The sequence below is a fragment of the Mandrillus leucophaeus genome, unplaced genomic scaffold (assembly GCF_000951045.1).
Source record: "Mandrillus leucophaeus isolate KB7577 unplaced genomic scaffold, Mleu.le_1.0 Scaffold413, whole genome shotgun sequence".
In the NCBI taxonomy this organism is placed as follows: Eukaryota; Metazoa; Chordata; class Mammalia; order Primates; family Cercopithecidae; genus Mandrillus; species Mandrillus leucophaeus.
The window spans coordinates 390948-411539 of record NW_012104399.1 but is presented as its reverse complement, the minus strand read 5'-3'; the positions used below and the strand labels follow the sequence as shown (position 1 = coordinate 411539).

The following is a 20592-nucleotide window of genomic DNA, read 5'->3' as shown; positions in this document are numbered from 1 at the left end:
AACTAAGATAAAAGTTACCAAAATGTTTTTTTCTTAGTTTTACCAGAAAACTAAAATATTACCTTAATTTTATGTTATTTTATTTTTTGAGATGGGGGTCTTGCTATGTTACCCAGGCTAGATCCCAACTCCCAAACTTAAGCAACCCTCCTGCCTCAGCCTCCCAAGTAACTGGGACTATAGGTGTACACCCAACCTGATTATTTTTTAATTTTTTAAATTCAATTTTTAAATAATCACCAATTCCTGGTATTAAGACTTTCTATTTTTGCCAATTTGAGGGCAGTAAAATTGTGTCCTGTGGTTTTAATCTGATTTCCTTGATTGCTAGTGAAGTTGAGCATCTTTTTATATATGTATCTGCCATGCAGGTTTCTTCTTCTGTGAATTACCTGTATGTATCCTTTGCCCCCTTTTCTATTAAGTTTCTATTAACTGTGATTGAGTTGTCTGAGTAATTGTAATTCTGGATATTAATTATTGGTGGTTACAAGTGATATAAATACCTTCTCTGAATTTGTGACTTGTCTTCTTACTTGATTTGATTTACAGATGTTTTTCAATTTAATATACCCTAAATTATCTATGTTTTCTTTTATGTCTTATTTGTACCTTTTGTATGTTGTTTGAAATCATTCACAATAGTAAGGTCATAAAGTTTTGCTTTTTAAATGTCAATCTTTAATTCACCTGGAATCTATTTTTCTGTATGGTGTGTCTATAGATGCTTTGGTTCACTGAAAGTTGGTTTTACCACATTTTCACCACGTCTTTCTACAATGCTTCTGTTTGTGTCAAAGATATCTTTGGCTCCACAATGTTAAATGCAGTGAATACTTCTGCTCATCTATACCTTAGCAGCAAAAACACTACTATCTCAGCTTAGCTACTACGTTTCCATTTATCTTTTTATTTTCCTTCAATCTTCATTTGCTGATTCCTCCTGTGGAATCTGACCTCTAAATATTGGGAATGCAACAGAGCTCAGTCTTTGGCCTTCTCTTCTTCTAGTATACACTAGGTGATCTCATTCAATCCTTGGCTTCAAAGCAAAATGTAAACTGACAAATTCCTGAGTTCCATATGCATAGACTCTACTATTTGACATCTCAATGGGAATGCTTATAGCTGTCTGAAACTTAATATGATGCAAAAAGCAGCTTTAATTTTTCCCCAAACCTATTTCTATATATCATTAATTGCAGCACCCATTCACCCAATAGTTTAATCTAAAAACCTAGCAATTATTCCTCAAACTGGATCCCTCCTTTCTTCTGACTTTCACATATTCAATCTTTTAACAAGTCATGTCAGATGCAGTTTGAAAGAAAATACACAAAAAGGACCAGGTGTGGTGGCTCATGCCTATAATCCCAGCACTATGGGAGGCCGAGGTAGGCGGATCACCTGAGGTCAGGAGTTCGAGACCAGCCTGGCCAACCTGGTGAAATCCTGTCTCTACTAAAAATACAAAAAGTAGCAAGGTTTGGTAGCACGCCCCTGTAATCACAGCTACTCGGGAGGCTGAGGCATGAGAATCACTTGAACCTGGGAGGTGGAGGTTACAGTGAGCCAAGATCGTGCCATTGTACTCCAGCCTAGGCGACATAGTGAGACTCAGTCAAAAAGAAAGAAAGGAAGGGAGGGAGGGAGGGAGGGAGGGAGGGAGGAAGGATGGACACAAAAAGCCAAAAAAAAAAACCACATAAAAATTCATCATCATTAGTTATTAGAGAAACACAAGTCAAAACCACAGTGAGGTAATACTTTACAACTATTAGAATGGCTATTTAAAAAAACAACAACAAAATATTAAGTGCTGGTGAAGATGTGAAGAAACAGGAACCCTTGTACTTTGCTGGTGGAGATGTAAAATGGTCCAGTTGCTGTGAAAAACAGTTTGATGATTCCTTAAAAAGTTAAACATAGAATTACCATATGACCCAGCAATTCCACTCCTAAATGCATACCCAAAGGAATGGAATCAAACAGATCCTTGTATATCTACCGAAGCATTACTCAGTTTTTTTCAGTATTATTCACAATAGCCAAAAGGTGGAAACAACCTAAGTGTCCATCAACACATGGATGAATAAACAAAATGTGCTATGTCCATACAATAGAATGTTATTCAGCCATAAAAAGGAATACATTTCTGATACATGTTAAAACATGAATAAATCTTGAAAACATTTTGCTAAGTGCCAGACCTAAAAGGACAAATGTATGATTCTACTTACATGAAATACTTAAAATAGGCAAATTCATAGAGCCAGAAAGTGAATCAGAGGTTACTAAGGGCTGTGAGTAAAGGAGAATGGGGATTATTACTTAACAGTTACAAAGTTTTTGTTTAAAGTGCTAAAAACATTTTAGAAATGGATAGTGGTCATTGTTGCACAACATTGTAAAAGTAATGACAATGAAGTGTACACTACAAATAGTTAAGATGGCAAATTTTATGTTATATGTATATACTTTACCACAGGTTTAAAAAATCAGAATTGAAATATACCAAAAAATCATTAAATAATATACTTTAAACACATAAATTACATGGCTCATGAATTATCTCAATAGAACTGTTTTTAAAAACTACATAAAATTAGTCACTGCTGGACTAATCAATAAAGCAAATAAAATAGTTGTTTACATTAGTAAAAAAATTATGATTCTTCTAAAGTTCTAACAGTAACAGATTTATAAAACTTACTCTTACTCTCAAATTATTATAAATGCAAAAAACTATTTTATATTTATAGAATTAACCAGAAGATATGAATTATGATATAGATTAAAATAAAATGGTTTTATTACTAGACTTAAAATATCTTAAGAAAAATTTTAAAATATTGAAATGTTCTTCATACTAGGCCATTCCACAATGCAAGAGTGCAAATGTGTAGTTACCAATAAATATATGTAAACTAAATAAACTGCATTGATTAAAAACAAAAAACCTAGATACCTACTGCTGTCTTTGTAGACTAATAAAATGCAGGCCATTATCTTCAAAAGTTCAGCAACAACCACTGCTGTTGAAGATAGATAACGAGGTCCTTCTTCTTTTAAAGTTCTAGAATAACGCATTGTTAGAACCAAACTGGTAGTCTGAAAGACCAAAATTCCCAGGGAAAGGTATTTTAGGTTGGCGGACATTGTTTTATCTTCATTTGCCTGAAAAACAAAAAAAACAGGGCAAATAAATAAGATAACAACATATGAAAACTAGTGTATTAAAAAACACCAAGAGGGAGAAGGGAGAGGGCCTGCAGGTCTCTCCTCCACCTGCCACCAAAAGGAATAAATAAAAAAAAGAAAAAAAAACAAACCAAGAGACTTCTTGTCCCAGACAAGATGGAATAAGCACACTCCACCTTATTCTTTCTGCTAATTACAATCAAAAACCTTGAATTGGAAACAAAAAGCAACTACTGACTCTGAAAGGTGAAGAAAATAAGGTAAATTGGCCAGAGACATCAGATTTTGAGGGATGACTCAGCAGTGAATTCTCTAGAGATTTTTTTTGCTACAGATGTAACCTACTTTGGGTGCTTCAGCAGCCCACAACCTGAAATTGCTCAAAGGCATAGAACAACAACAACAACAACAACAACAAAAGCCCCAAGAAAAACATACTTTCTCTAACCAAAGGCCTGAGAAGGCAAGAGTCTTTCAGAACAAAATCTTTTCAACTGGTTACTGTGTAATCAGCAAGAAAGAACTTAACTGACCATCCTCATCTTGAACCAATGAGAGCAGAGGTGGTGGCCCTTCCCCCTCCCACTAGGGGTTACAGCCACAGAAACTGTGGGACAGAGCCCTGCTGACCATTGCTACCCTATAGAAGGCAAATGTTTGCAAGGAAGCAGTACTTTTCCTCCCTCCCCAGTGGCTGTCCATTAACATAGAAAATTTAAATAGGAAAGAGTCTCACAATATAATATGCAAAAAGTTCAGGAAACAATCCAAAGTAAGTATATTTATTATACCAACAAAGAAAAAAGGTCTCTGCTTGCATGAGTAAGGACAACCAACAGACAACAATGCGGAGATGACACAGTTGTTGCAATGGTCAGAAAAGAATTTCAAGCAAGCTATCTTAAAAATGCAACAAGAAGCAATTATGAAGACTTAAAATAATTTTAGACTCATATAGTTTAAAAAATAGTACAAGAGTTCACATGTACCCTTCATCCAGCTTCCCCCAATGATACTAATTCAAAATCCCTATATTTTCCCTAAAGCAATTCAGTATTACTCCTGGAGACTCACTTTTAATATTAAGACATATATAGGTTAAAAAGTAAAAGGACAAAAAAAGACACATCAAGAAAAAAATAAATAAAAAAATTAAAGAAACTTTATTAATATCAGCCAAAATGGGTTACATAAGATTTATTTTTGGAATCAAAGAAGGACATTTCATCATGATAAAAGGGTCAATACATTAGAAAAATATAATCATTTTAAATATATATGTGCCTAATAACATACCTTCAAAATACATAACACAAAAGCTAACATAACTAAAGGGGAAAACAGGTAAATGCAGTCATAATTAAAGATTTTTACCCTACTTTTCTCAGTAATTAATAAAATAACAACAAAAAAGAAAACCCAGTAAGAATACAGAAAATCTGAATACTATCAACCACCATTACCATGGTAGACATAAAAATGATCTACCTGGCCAAGTGCAGTGGCTCACACCTGTAATCCCAGCACTTTGGGAGGCTGAGGCAGGCGGATCATGAGGTCAAGAGATCAAGACAATCCTGGCCAACATGGTGAAATCTCGTGTCTACTAAAAATACAAAAATTAGCTAGGCATGGTGGCATGCAGCTATAACTGTAGTCCCAGTTGCTCGGGAGGCTGAGGCAGGAGAATAGCTTGAACTTGGGAGGTGGAGGTTGCAGTGAGCCGAGATCACGCCACTGCACTCCAGCCTGGCGGCAGAGCAAGACTCCATCTCAGAAAAAAAAAAAGAAATCTACCAGATCTTACTTGAATTCAAGGAAGGACAATGCAGAGTGTGTAATACCTGACTGCTTTTCTAGTGAAGATCACATCCTTTGTCACAGATTTAACTGAAGATTCAATTCAATTCTGAACAAAATCTCTGTAGACTTTTTTGGTAAACAAACAAACAAAAACCAAGCAAGCTTATTTTAAAATCATATGGAAATACAAAGGACCTAGACTACCAAAACAATTTTGAAAAAGAAAAACAAAATTGAAAGCCTTAAGCTACCAAACTTCCAGACTTACTATAAAACTATAGTAATCAAAACTGGTGGCTGGGCGTGGTGGCTCACGCCTGTAATCCCAGCACTTTGGGAGGCCAAGGCAGGCAGATTACGAGGTCAGGAGTTCGAGACCAGCCTGGCCAACATAATGAAAGCTCGTCTCTACTAAAAATACAAAAAATCAGCCAGGCATGGTGGCAGGCGCCTGTAATCCCAGCTACTCGGGAAGCTGAGGCAGGAGAATTGATTGAACCTGGGAGGCGGAGGTTGCAGTGAGCTGAGATTGCGCCACTGCACTCCTGCCTGGGCAAAAGAGCGAGACACTGTCTCAAAACAAAAAAACAAAATCTGGTATTGGCATGAGGACAGAAGCATAGATCAATGGAACAGAATATAGTCCAGATTTAGATCCATATGTCTCATGAGCTTAGGCTGCTATAACAAAGTATCATAGACTGGGTGGCTTATAAACACAGCAATTTATTTCTCACAGTTCTGCAGGCTGGAAGTCCAAGATCAGAGTGCTGGCATCACTGGGTTCTAGTGAGGCCTCTCTTCTGGGTTCACAGATGTCTGTCTTCTCATTGTATCTTCATATGGCAGAAAATAGAGAGTTCTCGGCGGTCTCTTTTTATAAAGGCACTAATCTCATTCATGAGGGCTCCACTTTCATGACCTAATTACCTCCCATAGGCCCTACTTCTTAACACCATCATACTGAGAGTTAGGATTTCAACATGTGAATTTGGGGAGGCAGGGGACAGAGGGAAGAGCACAAATATTCAGTCTATTAAACCACATATAAATATTGTCAAACAATATTTGACAATGGTACAAAAATAAGGGACAGTCTTTTCAACAAATAGTTCTGGACTGGAATAATGAGATATATGTATTTTTATTTATTTATTTATTTTTGAGACGGAGTCTCGCTCTATCACCAGGCCGGAGTGCAGTAGTACGATCTCAGGTCACTGAAACCTCTGACTCCCTGGTTCAGGCAAATCTCTTGTCTCAGTCTCCCAAGTAGCTGGGATTACAAGCACACACCACCATGCCCAGCTAATTTTTGTATTTTTAGTAGAGACGGGGTTTCACCATGTTGGCCAGGATGGTCTCTCGATCTCCTGACCTCATGATCTGCCTGCCTCAGTCTCCCAAAGTGCTGGGATTACAGGCGTGAGTCACTGTGCCCCACCAGATATATGCATTTTTTAAAAAATAGCTCTCTACCCCTAACTTTCTCATACCAAATATCAACTAGAAATGGATCATATAGCCATTACAAAAGCTGAAACTATAAATATTCAATAAGAAAGCATAGGAAAAAAACTGTAATCATGTAGAGATAGGCCAAGAGTTCTTAGGATACAAAAAGCACAAACCATAAATGAAAAAAATTGATAAATTGGACGCATTAAAATTAAAAAATGGGCCAGGTTCAGTGGCTTACACCTGTGATCCCAGCACTTTGAGAGGCTGAGGCAGAAGCATCACTTGAGCCCAGAAGTTCAAGACCAGCCTGGACAACAAAGTGAAACCCCAGTTCTACAAAAAATTAGCTAGGCATGGTGGCATGCACCTGTGGTCCCAGCATGCAAGAAGCTGAGGCAGGAGGATCAATTGAGCCCAGAAGGTCAGGGCTGCAGTAAGCCATGTTCATGCCACCACACTACAGCCTGGGTGACAGAGCAAGACTCTGCCTCAATAAAATAAAACAATAATAAATCAAAGACTGCTCTTCCAAAGATACTATAAAATAACATGAAAGGCAAACTACATTATGGGAGAAAATATTCTCAATACATGGATCTGACAATATATCCAGAATATATACAGAACTTTAATAATACAATAAATCAAAGACTGACAATCCAATTTAAAAATAGGCAAAAGATATTTTACCAGCCGGGAGTGGTGGCTCACGCCTGTAATCCCAGCACTTTGGGAGGCCAAGGTGGGTGGATCACCTGAGGTCAGGAGTTCAAGAATAGCCTGGCCAACATGATGAAATCCCATCTCTACTAAAAATACAAAAATTAGCTGGGCATGCTCACGGGTGCCTGTAATTCCAACTACTCAGGAGGCTGAGGCAGGAGAATCGCTTGAACCCGGGAGATGGCGGCTGCAGGGAGCCAAGATTGCGCCATTGTACTCCAGTGTGAGCAACAAGAGTAACACTCCATCTCAAAAAAAAAAAAAAAAGAAAGATATTTTATCAATAAAGACAAATGAGTGACTAAAAGGCATAGGAAAAGGTGTTCAACATCACAGTCATTAGAGAAATACAAATTCAGACCACAATGAGATACCACTATGTACCTATTAGACTGGCTAAATTTTAAAAACTGATACAACTAAGAATTAAAGGGGATTTAGAGCAAACAGCCCTCAACATTGCTAGTGAAAACTGTAAAATGGTACAACCACTTTGAAAAAGTTTATTAATTCCTTATTAAAAGAAAACAGCACTTTGGGAGGCTGAGGCTGGAGGATCACTTAAGGCCAGAGTTTGAGACCAGCCTGGGCAACATATTGAGACCCCATCTCTACAAAAAAATTAAAAAATTAGCTGGGTTTGGTGCTACACGCATGTAGTCCCACCTACTCAGGAGGCTGAGGCAGGAGGATGGTTTGAGCCCAGGAGGTTTGAGGTTATAGTGAGCTACGATTGAACTGCTGTATTCTAGCCTGAGCAACAGAGCAAGACCCTCTCAAATAAAAACAAAAAGAGGATAGGAGAGAGGACAGAAGGGGAGGGGAGGGGAGAGGAGGGGAAGCAGAGGGGAGAGGAAACCAAGGGGAGAAAAAGAGGTAAGAAAGGGAAGGTAGGAAAGGAAGGGAAGAAAGGGAAGGAGGGGAGGGGAGGGGAGGGAAAGGGAGAAGGGGGTAGGAGAGGGAAGGGAAGAGAAGAGGAGGGGAGGGACAAAAGCAAGGGAAGGAAGAGAAGGAAGAAAACGATAACATAATCTTTTCATATGACCTGGCAATTCCACTCTTAGATGTACCCAAGAAATTTGCAAATGCATGTTCACAACAATATTTGTACATGAATATTTATAGAAGCTTTATTTGTAACATCAGAAATTAAATACTCCAAATGCCCATCGATATTTGAATAAATGATCCTATGTGGTATATCCATACAATGGAATAATGCTCAGCTATAAAAAGGAATAAAATACTGCCACACTAAAGCACCCCCAAAAAGTAAAAAACATACTAAGCCAAAAAATTTAAACAAAACAGTATACTGCATACTTTATCTTTCCATTTATATAAAATTCTAGAAAAGGCAAAATTAAACTACACTGACAGATGCAAATTTATGGTTACCTATAGACAGGGGCTGGGATTGAGGGTTGACTGCAAAGAGACAGCAAAGAATTTTTGGTAGTGGTAGAAATACTGTGTGGTGGTTATGAGATTGAATTTATCAGAATTCACTGAATTGTAGATTTTTTTTTTTAAATCTACAATTCACGAGTACAGTGGTTCATTTTATTCAATGGGTACATTTACTGTATGTAAATTACAACTCAATAAAGTTGATTTTAAAAAATTAAAGATTGAGGATATACCAAATAATAGCATTCCTCACCAGGCTTTCTTCACAACTTTGGCTCTAAATCAGATTTCTTTGGATTAATTCTAAGGACATTCTGTTAGTCTATTCTTCACTCCACCTCTATCTTTTCCATGAGTCCAACTTCTACCTAAATTTTTTCAAATGTGAACCCTGATTATAGTATATCTCTTTAGAGCTCTCACAACCCAAGCTATCATGCTACCAGGTTGCTACAGCCAAGCTACCATGGTTTAGGTATGGTTGTATAGATATGATCCTTAACTCCTAATTATTATAATATATATAATATATTCAAACAGATTCAACAGTCATTATTTCATACCTACATTAGGCTAAGTACCATAGTTACAGAGATCTATTCCTAAAAGCATTAAGTCTAGCTTACTAAATTCAGCAATTCCTACCCTCAACTGAATATGCTCCAAACACGAACAATGCAGCACCATGAATATAAGAATAAAATTTTTAATGTTAAAATATGTATATTCACCATTAAATACATACAGATTATAATTATTGGAAAAAATGATCTTAAGCATTTAATTTCATTTTCAGAGACAAAAATCGAATAATATATCTCTGTTACAAAGAAAGGATCAAGCTTAGAGGAAAGAATACATAGACTTCTTAATCATCTATCTCAATTTTGTCCAATGTGATATAAAATTATAGCATTTTAGAGGTGTAATATGTTTTAGAAATAATCTAACACAATTTCTTCACTTTAAAATGAAGAAAATAGTGAATAAAGAAGTAGATGATTTATTCAAGGTCACTACTAGTAACTGGAGACACCAGCCTATATAGCTTATATCAGGCTCCCTGGCTCCCACTACATGCTATTGTAAAATTCCAGGACATTCTGGTGCCTTTACCTCTATATGGAAGAGAATAAGTTTCCAGCAACTTACATTTGGCAGAGGCATCTAATTCTCCCGGAAAATGTCAAACAATGATTTCATATCTGTTCAAGGAAGTCTTTTGTTTATTCTGTGCAAACAAGACCATAATGTCCCTATTATAACAGCAATGCTCTAACTTCTTTTCAAGTTGAAAATTGAGACCAGGTGTGGTGGCTCAGGCTTGTAAACCCAGCACTTTGGGAGGCCCAGGTGTGCAGATCACTTGACTCCAGAGTTAGAAATCAGTCTGGTCAAAATGGTGAAAACTTGTCTCTACAAAAAATACAAAAATTAGCTAGGCGTGGTGGCCTGTGCATGTGGTCCCAGCTATTGAGGTCTGAGGAGTAAGGATCCCTTGAGTTCGGGAAGTCAAAGCTGCAGTGAGCCAAGATCGTGTACCACTGCACTCCAGCCTGAGTAACAAAGAGAGACCCTGTCTCAAAAAATAAAAAAAATAAAATAAAATAAAATTTAAAGGTCAGCTTCTAACCCAGGATACACTTTGAAAATTTTGCATTTCCATTTCCAAACATCAATATAAACATTCACCATAATAATACAGTTATTATTAATGCTATTTATTATAATGTATGTTTTTAAAAGTTGAAAAGTAGAATATGGCCAGGTGCCGGGGTAGGCGGATCACTTGAGCCCAGGAGTTAGAGGCCGGCCTATGCAACATGGCAAAACCGTGTCTCTCTTAAAAAAATACAAAAATTATCTGGGCATGGTGGTGCATGCCTGTAGTCCCAGCTACTCAGGAGGCTGAAGTTGGAGGATCACTTGAGCCCGGGAAGTCGAGGCTGCAGTGAACCATGGTGGCACCACTGCACTCCAGCCTGAGTGACAGAGTGAGACTTTGTCTCAAAAAAAAAAAAAAGAAAAGTAGAATATATGCAAACAAATGATCATTTGCAACAGATTACCTATAAAGAATGAAAATTTAACTTACTATTCTGCCTAATAGTAGAATAAACTCAAAATGAAAATAATCAGGCATCCAAATTGATAAAAAGGAAGTCAAACTGTGGCTGTTTGCTGATAATATGATTATATACTTAGAAAATCCTAAAGACTCATCCAAAAAACTGATAAATGAATTCAGCAAAGTTTCAGGATACAAAAGTAATGTATACAAATCTGTAGCTCTGCTATATACCAACAGTGACCAAGTTGAGAATCAAATAAACAACTCAATCCCTTTTATAATAGCTGCAAACCAAAAAAATAAAATACTTAGGAATATACCTAACCCAGGAGGTGAAAGACCTCTACAAGGAAAACCACAAAACACTGCTGAAAGAAATCATACATGACACATATAAATGGAAATACATCCCACACTCATGGATGGGTAGAATCAATATTGTGAAAATGACCATACTGCCAAAAGCAATCTACAAATTAAATGCAGTTCCCATTAAAATGCCAGCATCATTCTTCACAGAACTAGAAAACAATCCTAAAATTCATATGGAACCAAAGAAGAACCTGCATAGCCAAAGCAAGACTAAGCAAAAAGAACAAATCTGTGAAGTCAGGTATCACATTACCTGACTTCAAATTATACTATAAGGCCATAGTCACTAAAACAGCATGGTACTGTTACAAAAATAGGCACATAGACCAATGGAACAGAATAGAGAACCCAGAAATAAAGCCAAATACTTACAGCCAACTGATCTTCAACAAAGCAAACAAAAACATAGAGTGGGGAAAGGACACCCTATTCAACGAATGGTGCTGGGATAACTGGCAAGCCACATGTAGAAAAATGAAACTGGATCCTCCTCTCTCACCTTATACAAAAATCAACTCAAGGTGGATCAAGGACTTAAATCTAAGACCTGAAACCGTAAAAATTCTAGAAGATAACATTAGAAAAACATGAGATTCTCCTGCCTCCGCCTTCTGAGTAGCTGGGATTATAGGCACCCGCCACCACGCCTGGCTAATTTTTTGTATTTTTAGTAGAGACGGGGTTTCACTGTGTTGGTCAGGTTGATATCAATCTCCTGGCCTCGTGATCCGCCCGCCTCAGCCTCCCAAAGTGGCGGGATTACAGGCATGAGCCACCGCGCCTGGCCCCCAACGGTATTTTTGTAGCCATTTTCCAACTTCTCTTCATCCCACTCCCCTCCAGTTCTGAAACACACACACACACACACACACACACACACACACACACGATTCTATTAATCTAATTTAAACTTTTTCTCCTAAAAGTTCCACATAAGTTTGTAAATTGTAAACTTTGAGTATATCTATATAGTAAAATATAACGTATAATAATCAACTTACATAATTATTATGATACATAATTATAATCTTTGTGTATGAGTGTAGACATTACAATCACACTGATTTGATACAGCAATCACATTGCTAGTACTTCTATAAATCCTTTACAGTCCTGTGCACAAAAAATATTTCAGAGTTTTGTTTGTCACCCTAATAATAGATCTTGAACTTGCTTTCTAATCACTAATTCTCCTCTAAATTTTTGGATGTTTGATATTTATAAAGTTGAGTTTTATTATTTTTAAATCTCTTCTCACCTCTTAGGGGAAAATAAACAAGAAAATTTCATTCATCTAAACTCCATTCATTTGGATTTAATGAGTTTGGATGATGGCTTGGTTAGAATTTACTTTTGCATTTTATACAAAAAATATTAGCTTATTTCATGTTCAAAGATATTTTCAGTAATTATTTTATACTCTTAAGAGAAGAAGATTTTCAAACACACTAAAATCTATAGTTTAAATATATGTGATATGCCAGTTACCTTCATTTTTATTAAAGCACCTCCCAAAGATCCTTGCTTTACAAAGTTTTATCAGCCAATTATGAGTTACTTTACAAGTCTAAATATTTTGAAAACATACATTACATAATGTATATGCTTCATTAATGCACACTTACTACCCACGCCATCCCCAAATTAATGAGATACTGATACATTATTTATATCTTCATTAATTGCATTACAGATCTATACCGAGTTCTAAAATATTCAAAACACCATATACTAATAATTTATATTCATCTTTTCAAAAATAGAATACAGGCCAGGTGTGGTGGCTCACACCTGTAATCCCAGCACTTTGGGAGGCTGAGGCGGGTGGATTGCCTGAGCTCAGGAGTTCAAGACCAGCCTGGGCAACATGGTGAAACCCTGTCTCTACTAAAAATACAAAAAATTAGCTGGGTGCAGTGGTGTGCACCTGTAATCCCAGCTACTCAGGAGGTTGAAGCACGAGAATTGCTTGAACCCAAGGGGCGGAGGTTGCAGTGAGCTGAGATTGTGCCACTGCACTCCAGCCTAGGCAACACAGCGAGACGGACGGACGGACGGACGGACGGAAGGAAGGAAGGAAGGAAGGAAGGAGGAGGGAAGAGGGAGGAGGGAGGGAGGGAGGGAGCGAAGAATACATCCTTGTAGGTAAATCCTAAAATCAGTATTACTACAGACTTACTTCCAGTGGCTCACCAATGTATAGTCTGTATACTTTTTCAGTCTGTGTATAAAGCTTATCATTCTGAGACAGTATCTGTATTTTGCTGATATGTCTCCAGCCACTAAAAGTCCTAAAAAACTAAATGTTTAGTCAATGTTTTAAAACAGTACTAAAATTCATATACAGGCTGGGTGTAGTGGCTCATGTCTGTAATCCCAGCACTTTGGGAGGCTGAGGTGAGCAGATCACCCGAGGCCAGGAGTTCGAGCCAAGCCTGGTCAACATGGCGAAAACCCGTCTCTACTAAAAATACAAAAATTAGCCAGGCATGGTGGCACACACCTGTAATCCCAGCTACTCAGGAGGCTGAGGCCACAAGAATTTCTTGAACCCGGGAGGCAGAGGTTGCAGTGAGCCAAAATCCCACCGCTACACTCCAGCCTGGGCAACACAGCAAGACTCTGTCTCAAAAATAAATAAATAAATAAATAAATAAATAATAAAATAAAATTCATATACATTTTAGACTACCTAGTATCTTAGATATTCTACAAGTCAATTTTCCTTCTATTATAAAAACAAGGGCTAAATTCCTAAGTTATGATTTTTAGAGTAAGCTCTATTTACATTTTACTCTACATTTTACACTATACTCCCTTAGTAACAATATCAGTCTACTAGAGGTTAATGACATAAGAGAGTATATATGAAAACACACAAATTACAAAGTGCTATGCAAATATGTCACATTATACACTGGTCAGAGACAAGCATTAGGGTAAAAAACAAACATTTAAGGTTTTTCCAAGTAAATCAACAGAAAAAAGTAAATACATACAGAAATGCTGAGCTCAGTTGAAATTTTTTGTCCATTATCTTCCATGATGCCGAAACTTTAAAACTATAACCTAGCCGGGCGCGGTGGCTCACGCCTGTAATCCCAACACTTTGGGAGGCCGAGGCGGGCAGATCACAAGGTCAGGAGATCGAGACCACGGTGAAACCCGTCTCTACTAAAAAATACAAAAAACTAGCCGGGCGAGGTGGCGGGCGCCTGTAGTCCCAGCTACTCTGGAGGCTGAGACAGGAGAATGGCGTGAACCCGGTAGGCGGAGCTTGCAGTGAGCCAAGATCGCGCCACTGCACTCCAGCCTGGGCGACAGAGTGAGACTCCGTCTCAAAAAAGAAAAAAAAGGCCGGGCGCGGTGGCTCAAGCCTGTAATCCCAGCACTTTGGGAGGCCAAGGCGGGCAAATCACGAGGTCAGGAGATCGAGACCATCCTGGCTAACCCGGTGAAAACCCGTCTCTACTAAAAAATACAAAAAACTAGCCGGGCGAGGTGGCGGGCGCCTGTAGTCCCAGCTACTCTGGAGGCTGAGACAGGAGAATGGCGTGAACCCGGTAGGCGGAGCTTGCAGTGAGCTGAGATCCAGCCACTGCACTCCAGCCTGGGCGACAGAGCGAGACTCTGTCTCAAAAAAACAAACAAACAAACAACAACAACAACAAAACTATAACCTATTATTACAAGCTAAATAATGACAAAATTCATCACAGTTGACTTTTGACACTGGTATTTGTACATATTCTTTTCTAACTATCTCAGAAGTAGATACAGTACTCAAGAAGAAATCCATACTTGTACTTGAAATCCATAATAATCTTGTGGAAGATTCAGAAACATTTTTTATATAAGTGAAAGAAATGAGTAGAAAGTAATTTACACTACAGATATAATAAACTCAATTTTTATGGAAGAAACAATAGCCTCCCCTAAATTAGTTCCCTCTTAAGTGCTTAAAAAAAGCAAAATCTTGCTCAATAATATTTAACCAACTCTTTATAACTTACAGGCTCCTATCACATTCTAAGTTAAACAACTTTTCATTTTTTCTCCTTTTCTTTCTTCCTCAAGGTGTCAGGTAACTGTTTACTAAGAAAATATCACCTGTACGTAAGTTACAGTAGTATCCATTTTAACTTGTTCTTTCATAGGCTGCAAAATTTCCATTCCTAGATTCAAATAAAACCAAGAGTATTCAGATATTTCTTTACCTATGCAAATATAAAACCTATTTGCATTCTAATATTCAGATAAAAATCGTTCAGCACTATTGTACTCTTTACAGAAATGCATTGATTTGGAAAACAAAACTACTTAATATCTCTAAGATCTCCTTTCAATGTGTGCTGCCATGCAAAAATGGACTTACTCCTTCCCACCCTCCCATTTCCCCACAATCGCATGCAATTCTGCTCTACCTCATTCTGTTATGGTCACTTCCCACCACTTACAACAGTTAAAGATATTCTACAAAGAACAGAGACTTGTGTAAAAGCCAGGTAGGGTCTACAGGCACTAATCATTAGTAAAGATTCAAAACTAAGAAGATTGGGGATAGAAGTTAAAAAAAATACAGTTATCACACAATTCTCCAGATGGAAATCAGCCATCAAATATTTAATTAATATGTATATATATAAGCACTTCAATAAAGCTGGAATATATATATTCTGAGATGGAGTCTTGCTCTGTTGCCCAGGCTGGAGTGCAATGGTGTGATCTCAGCTCATTGCAACCTCTGCCTCCTGGGTTCAAGCAATTCTCCTGCCTCAGTCTCCCGACTAGCTGGGATTACAGACTTTCACCACCAGGCCTGGCTGATTTTTGTATTTCTAGTAGAGATGGGATTTCACCATGTTGGCCAGGGTGCTCTTGAACTCCTGACCTCAGGTGATTCACCCACCTCGGCCCCTCAAAGTGCTGGGATTACAGATGTGAGCCACTGCACCCGGTCTGGAAAAATATTTTTAAAAAGAAGAGGATGCTGGGCACCGTGACTCACGCCTGTAATCCCAGCACTTTGGGAAGCCAAGGCGGGCAGATCACGAGATGGAGGAGATTGAGACCATTCTGGCTAACACGGTGAAACTCCATCTCTACTAAAAATACAAAAAATTAGCCAGGCGCAGTGGTGGGCGCCTGTAGTCCCAGCTACTCGGGAGGCTGAGGCAGGAGAATGGCGTGAACCCGGGAGGCAGAGCTTGCAGTGAGCCGAGATCGCGCCACTGCACTCCAGCCTGGGCGACAGAGCGAGACTCCGTCTCAAAAAAAAAAAAAAAGAAATAAAGAAATAAAAGAAAAGGAGAATACAGATACACAAGAGAAGAATGCAATATGAAGATGAAGCAGAGAGAGATTTGATGATGCTGTCCTTGAATATTAGAGTGATGCAGGCACAAGCAAAGGAATACTGGCAGCTGCCAGAAGCTGGAAGAGGAAAGGAATGGATGCTCTCCCAGAGCAACCAGATGGAGTGAGGCCTTGCTGACAATCAGATTTCAACTCAGTTATATTAAATTTGGATTAAATTTTTAAAAATTTAACGTGAAGATAATTTAACTGAAACAACATAGAATAAGCAATTTTTATGGATTTGTGTTCTGACGAACTGTTAAACATTCTTTTTTTTCCCAACTTTTATTTTAGATTGAAGGTAAGAGGTAGGTATGCATGTTTGTTACATGGGCAAATTGTGTGTCATGGGGGTTTGGTGTATAGATAATTTTGTCACCCAGGTAATCAGCATAATGCCCAATAGGTAGTTTTTCAATCCTTACCCCCCTCCAACCCTGCACCCTTAAATAGACCTCAAGGTCTACTGTGTCCCCTTCTTTGTGTCCAAATGTACTCAATGTTTAGCTCCTACTTATAACTGAGAACACGTAGTATTTGGTTTTCTGTTCCTGCATTAATTTGTTTAGAATAATGGCCTTCAGCTCCATCCATGTTGCTGCAAAGGCCATGTTCTCATTGTTTTATAGCTGCATAGTATTCCAGGGTGTATATGTACCGTATTTTTATGTCCAGTTCACCACTGTTGGGCATCTAGATTGATTCTATGTCTGCTATTGTGAATAGTGCTGTGATAAACTTACAGTGCATGTGCCTTTACAGTAGAACGACTTGTCTTCCTTTGTTGTCAAAGCTTTTCAAACTTCAAAAAATTCTAGCTGCTGATTATGTTTAAATAATTAATGTTAGATTACCACTTTCCCTTGAGAACAAGATTCCAATATTCGAATCCAAATGCTGTATAGTTTTGTTTTTTTAAACAACACCTTTCCTAAACATGAAATTGCAACCAGTTCCTGGTAAACCTACAGTCTTAGAAGTTTACACATACTATAAGCTTAAGCTACAGAGAATATAAATATATATTAATTATGTTTGTTCTACATTTACTGTTCAAGTCTCATGTAACTCTGCCTAACTGAAGAGGGCAAGCTTCAGACGCTCTCAACTCTAATCTAGGCTCCATATAGCAGATGTCTTAATAAGACGTAGGTCTGATCACATCTCTTCCGTTTCTGGTTTTTTTTGGGTTTTCTTGAGACCAAGTCTGACTCTGTCACCCAGGCTGGAGTGCAGTGCTGTGATCACGGCTCGCTGCAGCCTCAACCTACCGGGCTCAGGCAATCCTTCTGCCTCAGCCTCCCAAGTAGCTGGACCTACAAGCGCATGCTACCACATGATTTTTTTATTTTTTGTAGAGCTAGGGTCTTGCTTCATTGCCCATGCTGGTCTCAAACTCCTGCCCTCAAGTGATCCTCTCACCTAGGCCTCCCAAAGTGCTGGGACTACAGACATGAGTCACTGTCCCTTGCCCTGTTTGTAAAGTTTAACTGACTTCTTACAAAAGAGGATAGAGTCCAAACTCCTTCACATAAAAGAGCCCTCATAATCTGGTCCCAACCTACATTTCCTGCAATAAACAATTGCATGTCTCAATCTTGTTCTTTCATGCATTCACTGAACAAATATTCCTCTTTTTAAACACCTCTTCTCCCTTCTGTATTTGTAGAACCTCTACATATCTTACAGTACTCAAAATATAAGTTTCAGTGAAGTTTCATATGTCTTCCAAGCAGACTGAATCCTTCCCTCTACTATACTCTCATGCCATTTTGCGTAAACCTTTTATAATAGCACTCATAAATTTTATCAGAACAATTTATTGACAAATGATATACATTTCCTTCTTCTATTCACTGTATTTCCTGCTTCTCCATACCAGCACCTGTCATATATTAGGCATTTACTCTATGTTGAATTTATAAAACAATAAATAAACTCCACAATATTTGTTGTGGGAGAATGATCTCTTCATAACTCTGTGTAATAACATAAAAGACAAATGCAGGAGCTGGACATGGTGGCTCAGGTCTGCAATTCCAGCACTTTGGGAGGCTGAGGTGGGCGGATCAGTTGAGCCCAGAAGTCTGAGACCAGCCTGGGCAACATGGTGAAAGCTGTCTCTACAAAAAATACAAAAATTAGCCAGGTATGGTGGCACATGCCAGTAGTTCCACCTACCCGGGAGGCTAAAGTGGGAGATCACTTGAGCCAGGGCAGTAGAAGTTGCAGTGAGCTGAGATCGCGCCTCTGTACTCCAGCCAAGGTGACAGTGAGACCCTGTCTCAAAAAAAAAGAAAGAAAGAAAAATCAAGGTCAAAACTGGTTTGCATTAAATGTTTTCTAATAACTGTAATAACTGTATTTCATGAGAGAAGTAAAAATAGTAAAAGAATCTTGAATACCTACAGTATATCAGGCATTGTACTAGGTGATTTACAGGTATTATCTCATTTAGATCTCATTTAATCTGTAAAAGGAGGTATTCATTTTACAGATTAAGAAACACAGGTTCTGATATATTAAGTGTATGGCTTGTCTTGCATAACTTGTCAGAGCTCAGACATGAACCACGATTTATTTCAGTCAAAACCCATAGTCTTTGCAGTAAAGCCTATGTTTAAGCATGTCTATGGACTGATCACACCGGTAATCTCAGCACTTTCAGAGGCCATAGTGGGAGGATCGCTTGAGGCCAGGAGTTCAAGACCAGCCAAGCCAACATAGTAAGACTTCATCTCTACAAAAAATTATTTAAAAAACAAAAAAGCACATCCAAGTATTAGAGGGTCAGTCACCATAGTATATAAAAGTATGCCTTTGGTCTCAGACTGAGTTCACATTCTGTCTCTTCAACTTAATAAGTACGGCAAATTATTTAATCTCTCTGTCCCTCCTTTCCCTTATCTATAAAATGGTGATAAATAATAGTATGTATTTTGTGGGTGGTTATGATTAAGGAATATAAATCAAATAAAGTGATTATTATACTACAATGCCTTATTCATTGAATACCTTTATAAAACCTATTCATGATAGAAAATACTATTAGAAATGCTGTTTGAAATTGGTTTTATAGCATATATGAATTTAGAAAAAAACTTCTTATATAACTTTTACAGAAAAAACTAGGCTCTGGGTAGATATAAAGTCCTATGTAGATACTTCGTGGAATGAGCTTGTTTCTTAGCATTTTATCTGACATGACCTCAAAGTTTCAGCTTCAATTTTTTTTTTTTTTTTCGATGCAGTCTCGCTCTGTTGCCCAGACTGGAGTGCAATGGTGCGATCTCGGCTCACTGCAACCTCTGCCTCCCGGGTTCAAGCCATTCTCCTGCCTCAGCCTCCCGAGTAGCTGGGACTACAGGCGTCCACCACCATGCCCGGCTAATTTTTTGTATTTTTAGTAGAGGCAGGGTTTCACCATGCTGGTCAGGCTGGTCTCAAATTCCTGACCTTGTGATCTGCCTGCCTCGGCCTCCCAAAGTGCTGGGATTATAGGCATGAGCCACCGTGCCCGGCCCAGTTTCAGCTTCATCTTAATTCTAATTTCTACTATGCTTTGTGACCTAGCATACCTTTTCAATCAAACTTTTTATCTCTAAGTACAGTAACATATCTTAAACTGGCTCTTTGGTTTCATTTTAGATGGTATCTCCAACATGGATGATAAACTAGAAAGAGTTCTGGTCAGGCAATCTGGATAGAGAAGCTAAGCAACATTGTACCTTCTAAAGTCATTTTCACACTTATATATTAAACACTCAGATTTATATAACAAGATACATTAAAGAAACAATGATTAAAAATATATAACCACTACACTCCATTAACAGAGATAATTAAGTTGAACATACTTAAGAATACATTGCTTTTGTGAGGATTAAAATCTAATGTTAAGCTACCAATTCATATTCACCTGAATCTTATTTAATAATAAATTTATACTCATGAATGACATTATTAACTGTCAGTCTGATGATGTTCAAGCTATTTCAGTTACCCAGACAGGTCTATAACTTACTCTAAACGTCTGGCACTTACAGACACACACACACACACACACCTTATACACATCTAGATGTGTATAAGAGACAGGGTTATGATTAAGGAATATAAATCAAATAAAGTGATTATTATACTACAATGCCTTATTCATTGAATACCTTTATAAAACCTATTCATGATAGAAA

At 38.0% G+C, this 20592-nt stretch overlaps 1 protein-coding gene across 3 annotated transcripts in view; it reads right to left on the bottom strand.

The window, feature by feature from the left end:
* The window catches only part of SLC35A3 (solute carrier family 35 (UDP-N-acetylglucosamine (UDP-GlcNAc) transporter), member A3), a 52333-nt gene that overhangs the window by 28890 nt on the left and 2851 nt on the right, over positions 1 to 20592 (bottom strand). For all 3 annotated transcript variants that reach the window (XM_011992520.1, XM_011992521.1, XM_011992519.1), the window contains exon 2: positions 2973 to 3177. In XM_011992520.1, the coding sequence (XP_011847910.1) occupies positions 2973 to 3159 (187 nt within the window). In that variant the 5' untranslated portion in view covers positions 3160 to 3177. The remainder of the gene's footprint in view (positions 1 to 2972; positions 3178 to 20592) is intronic.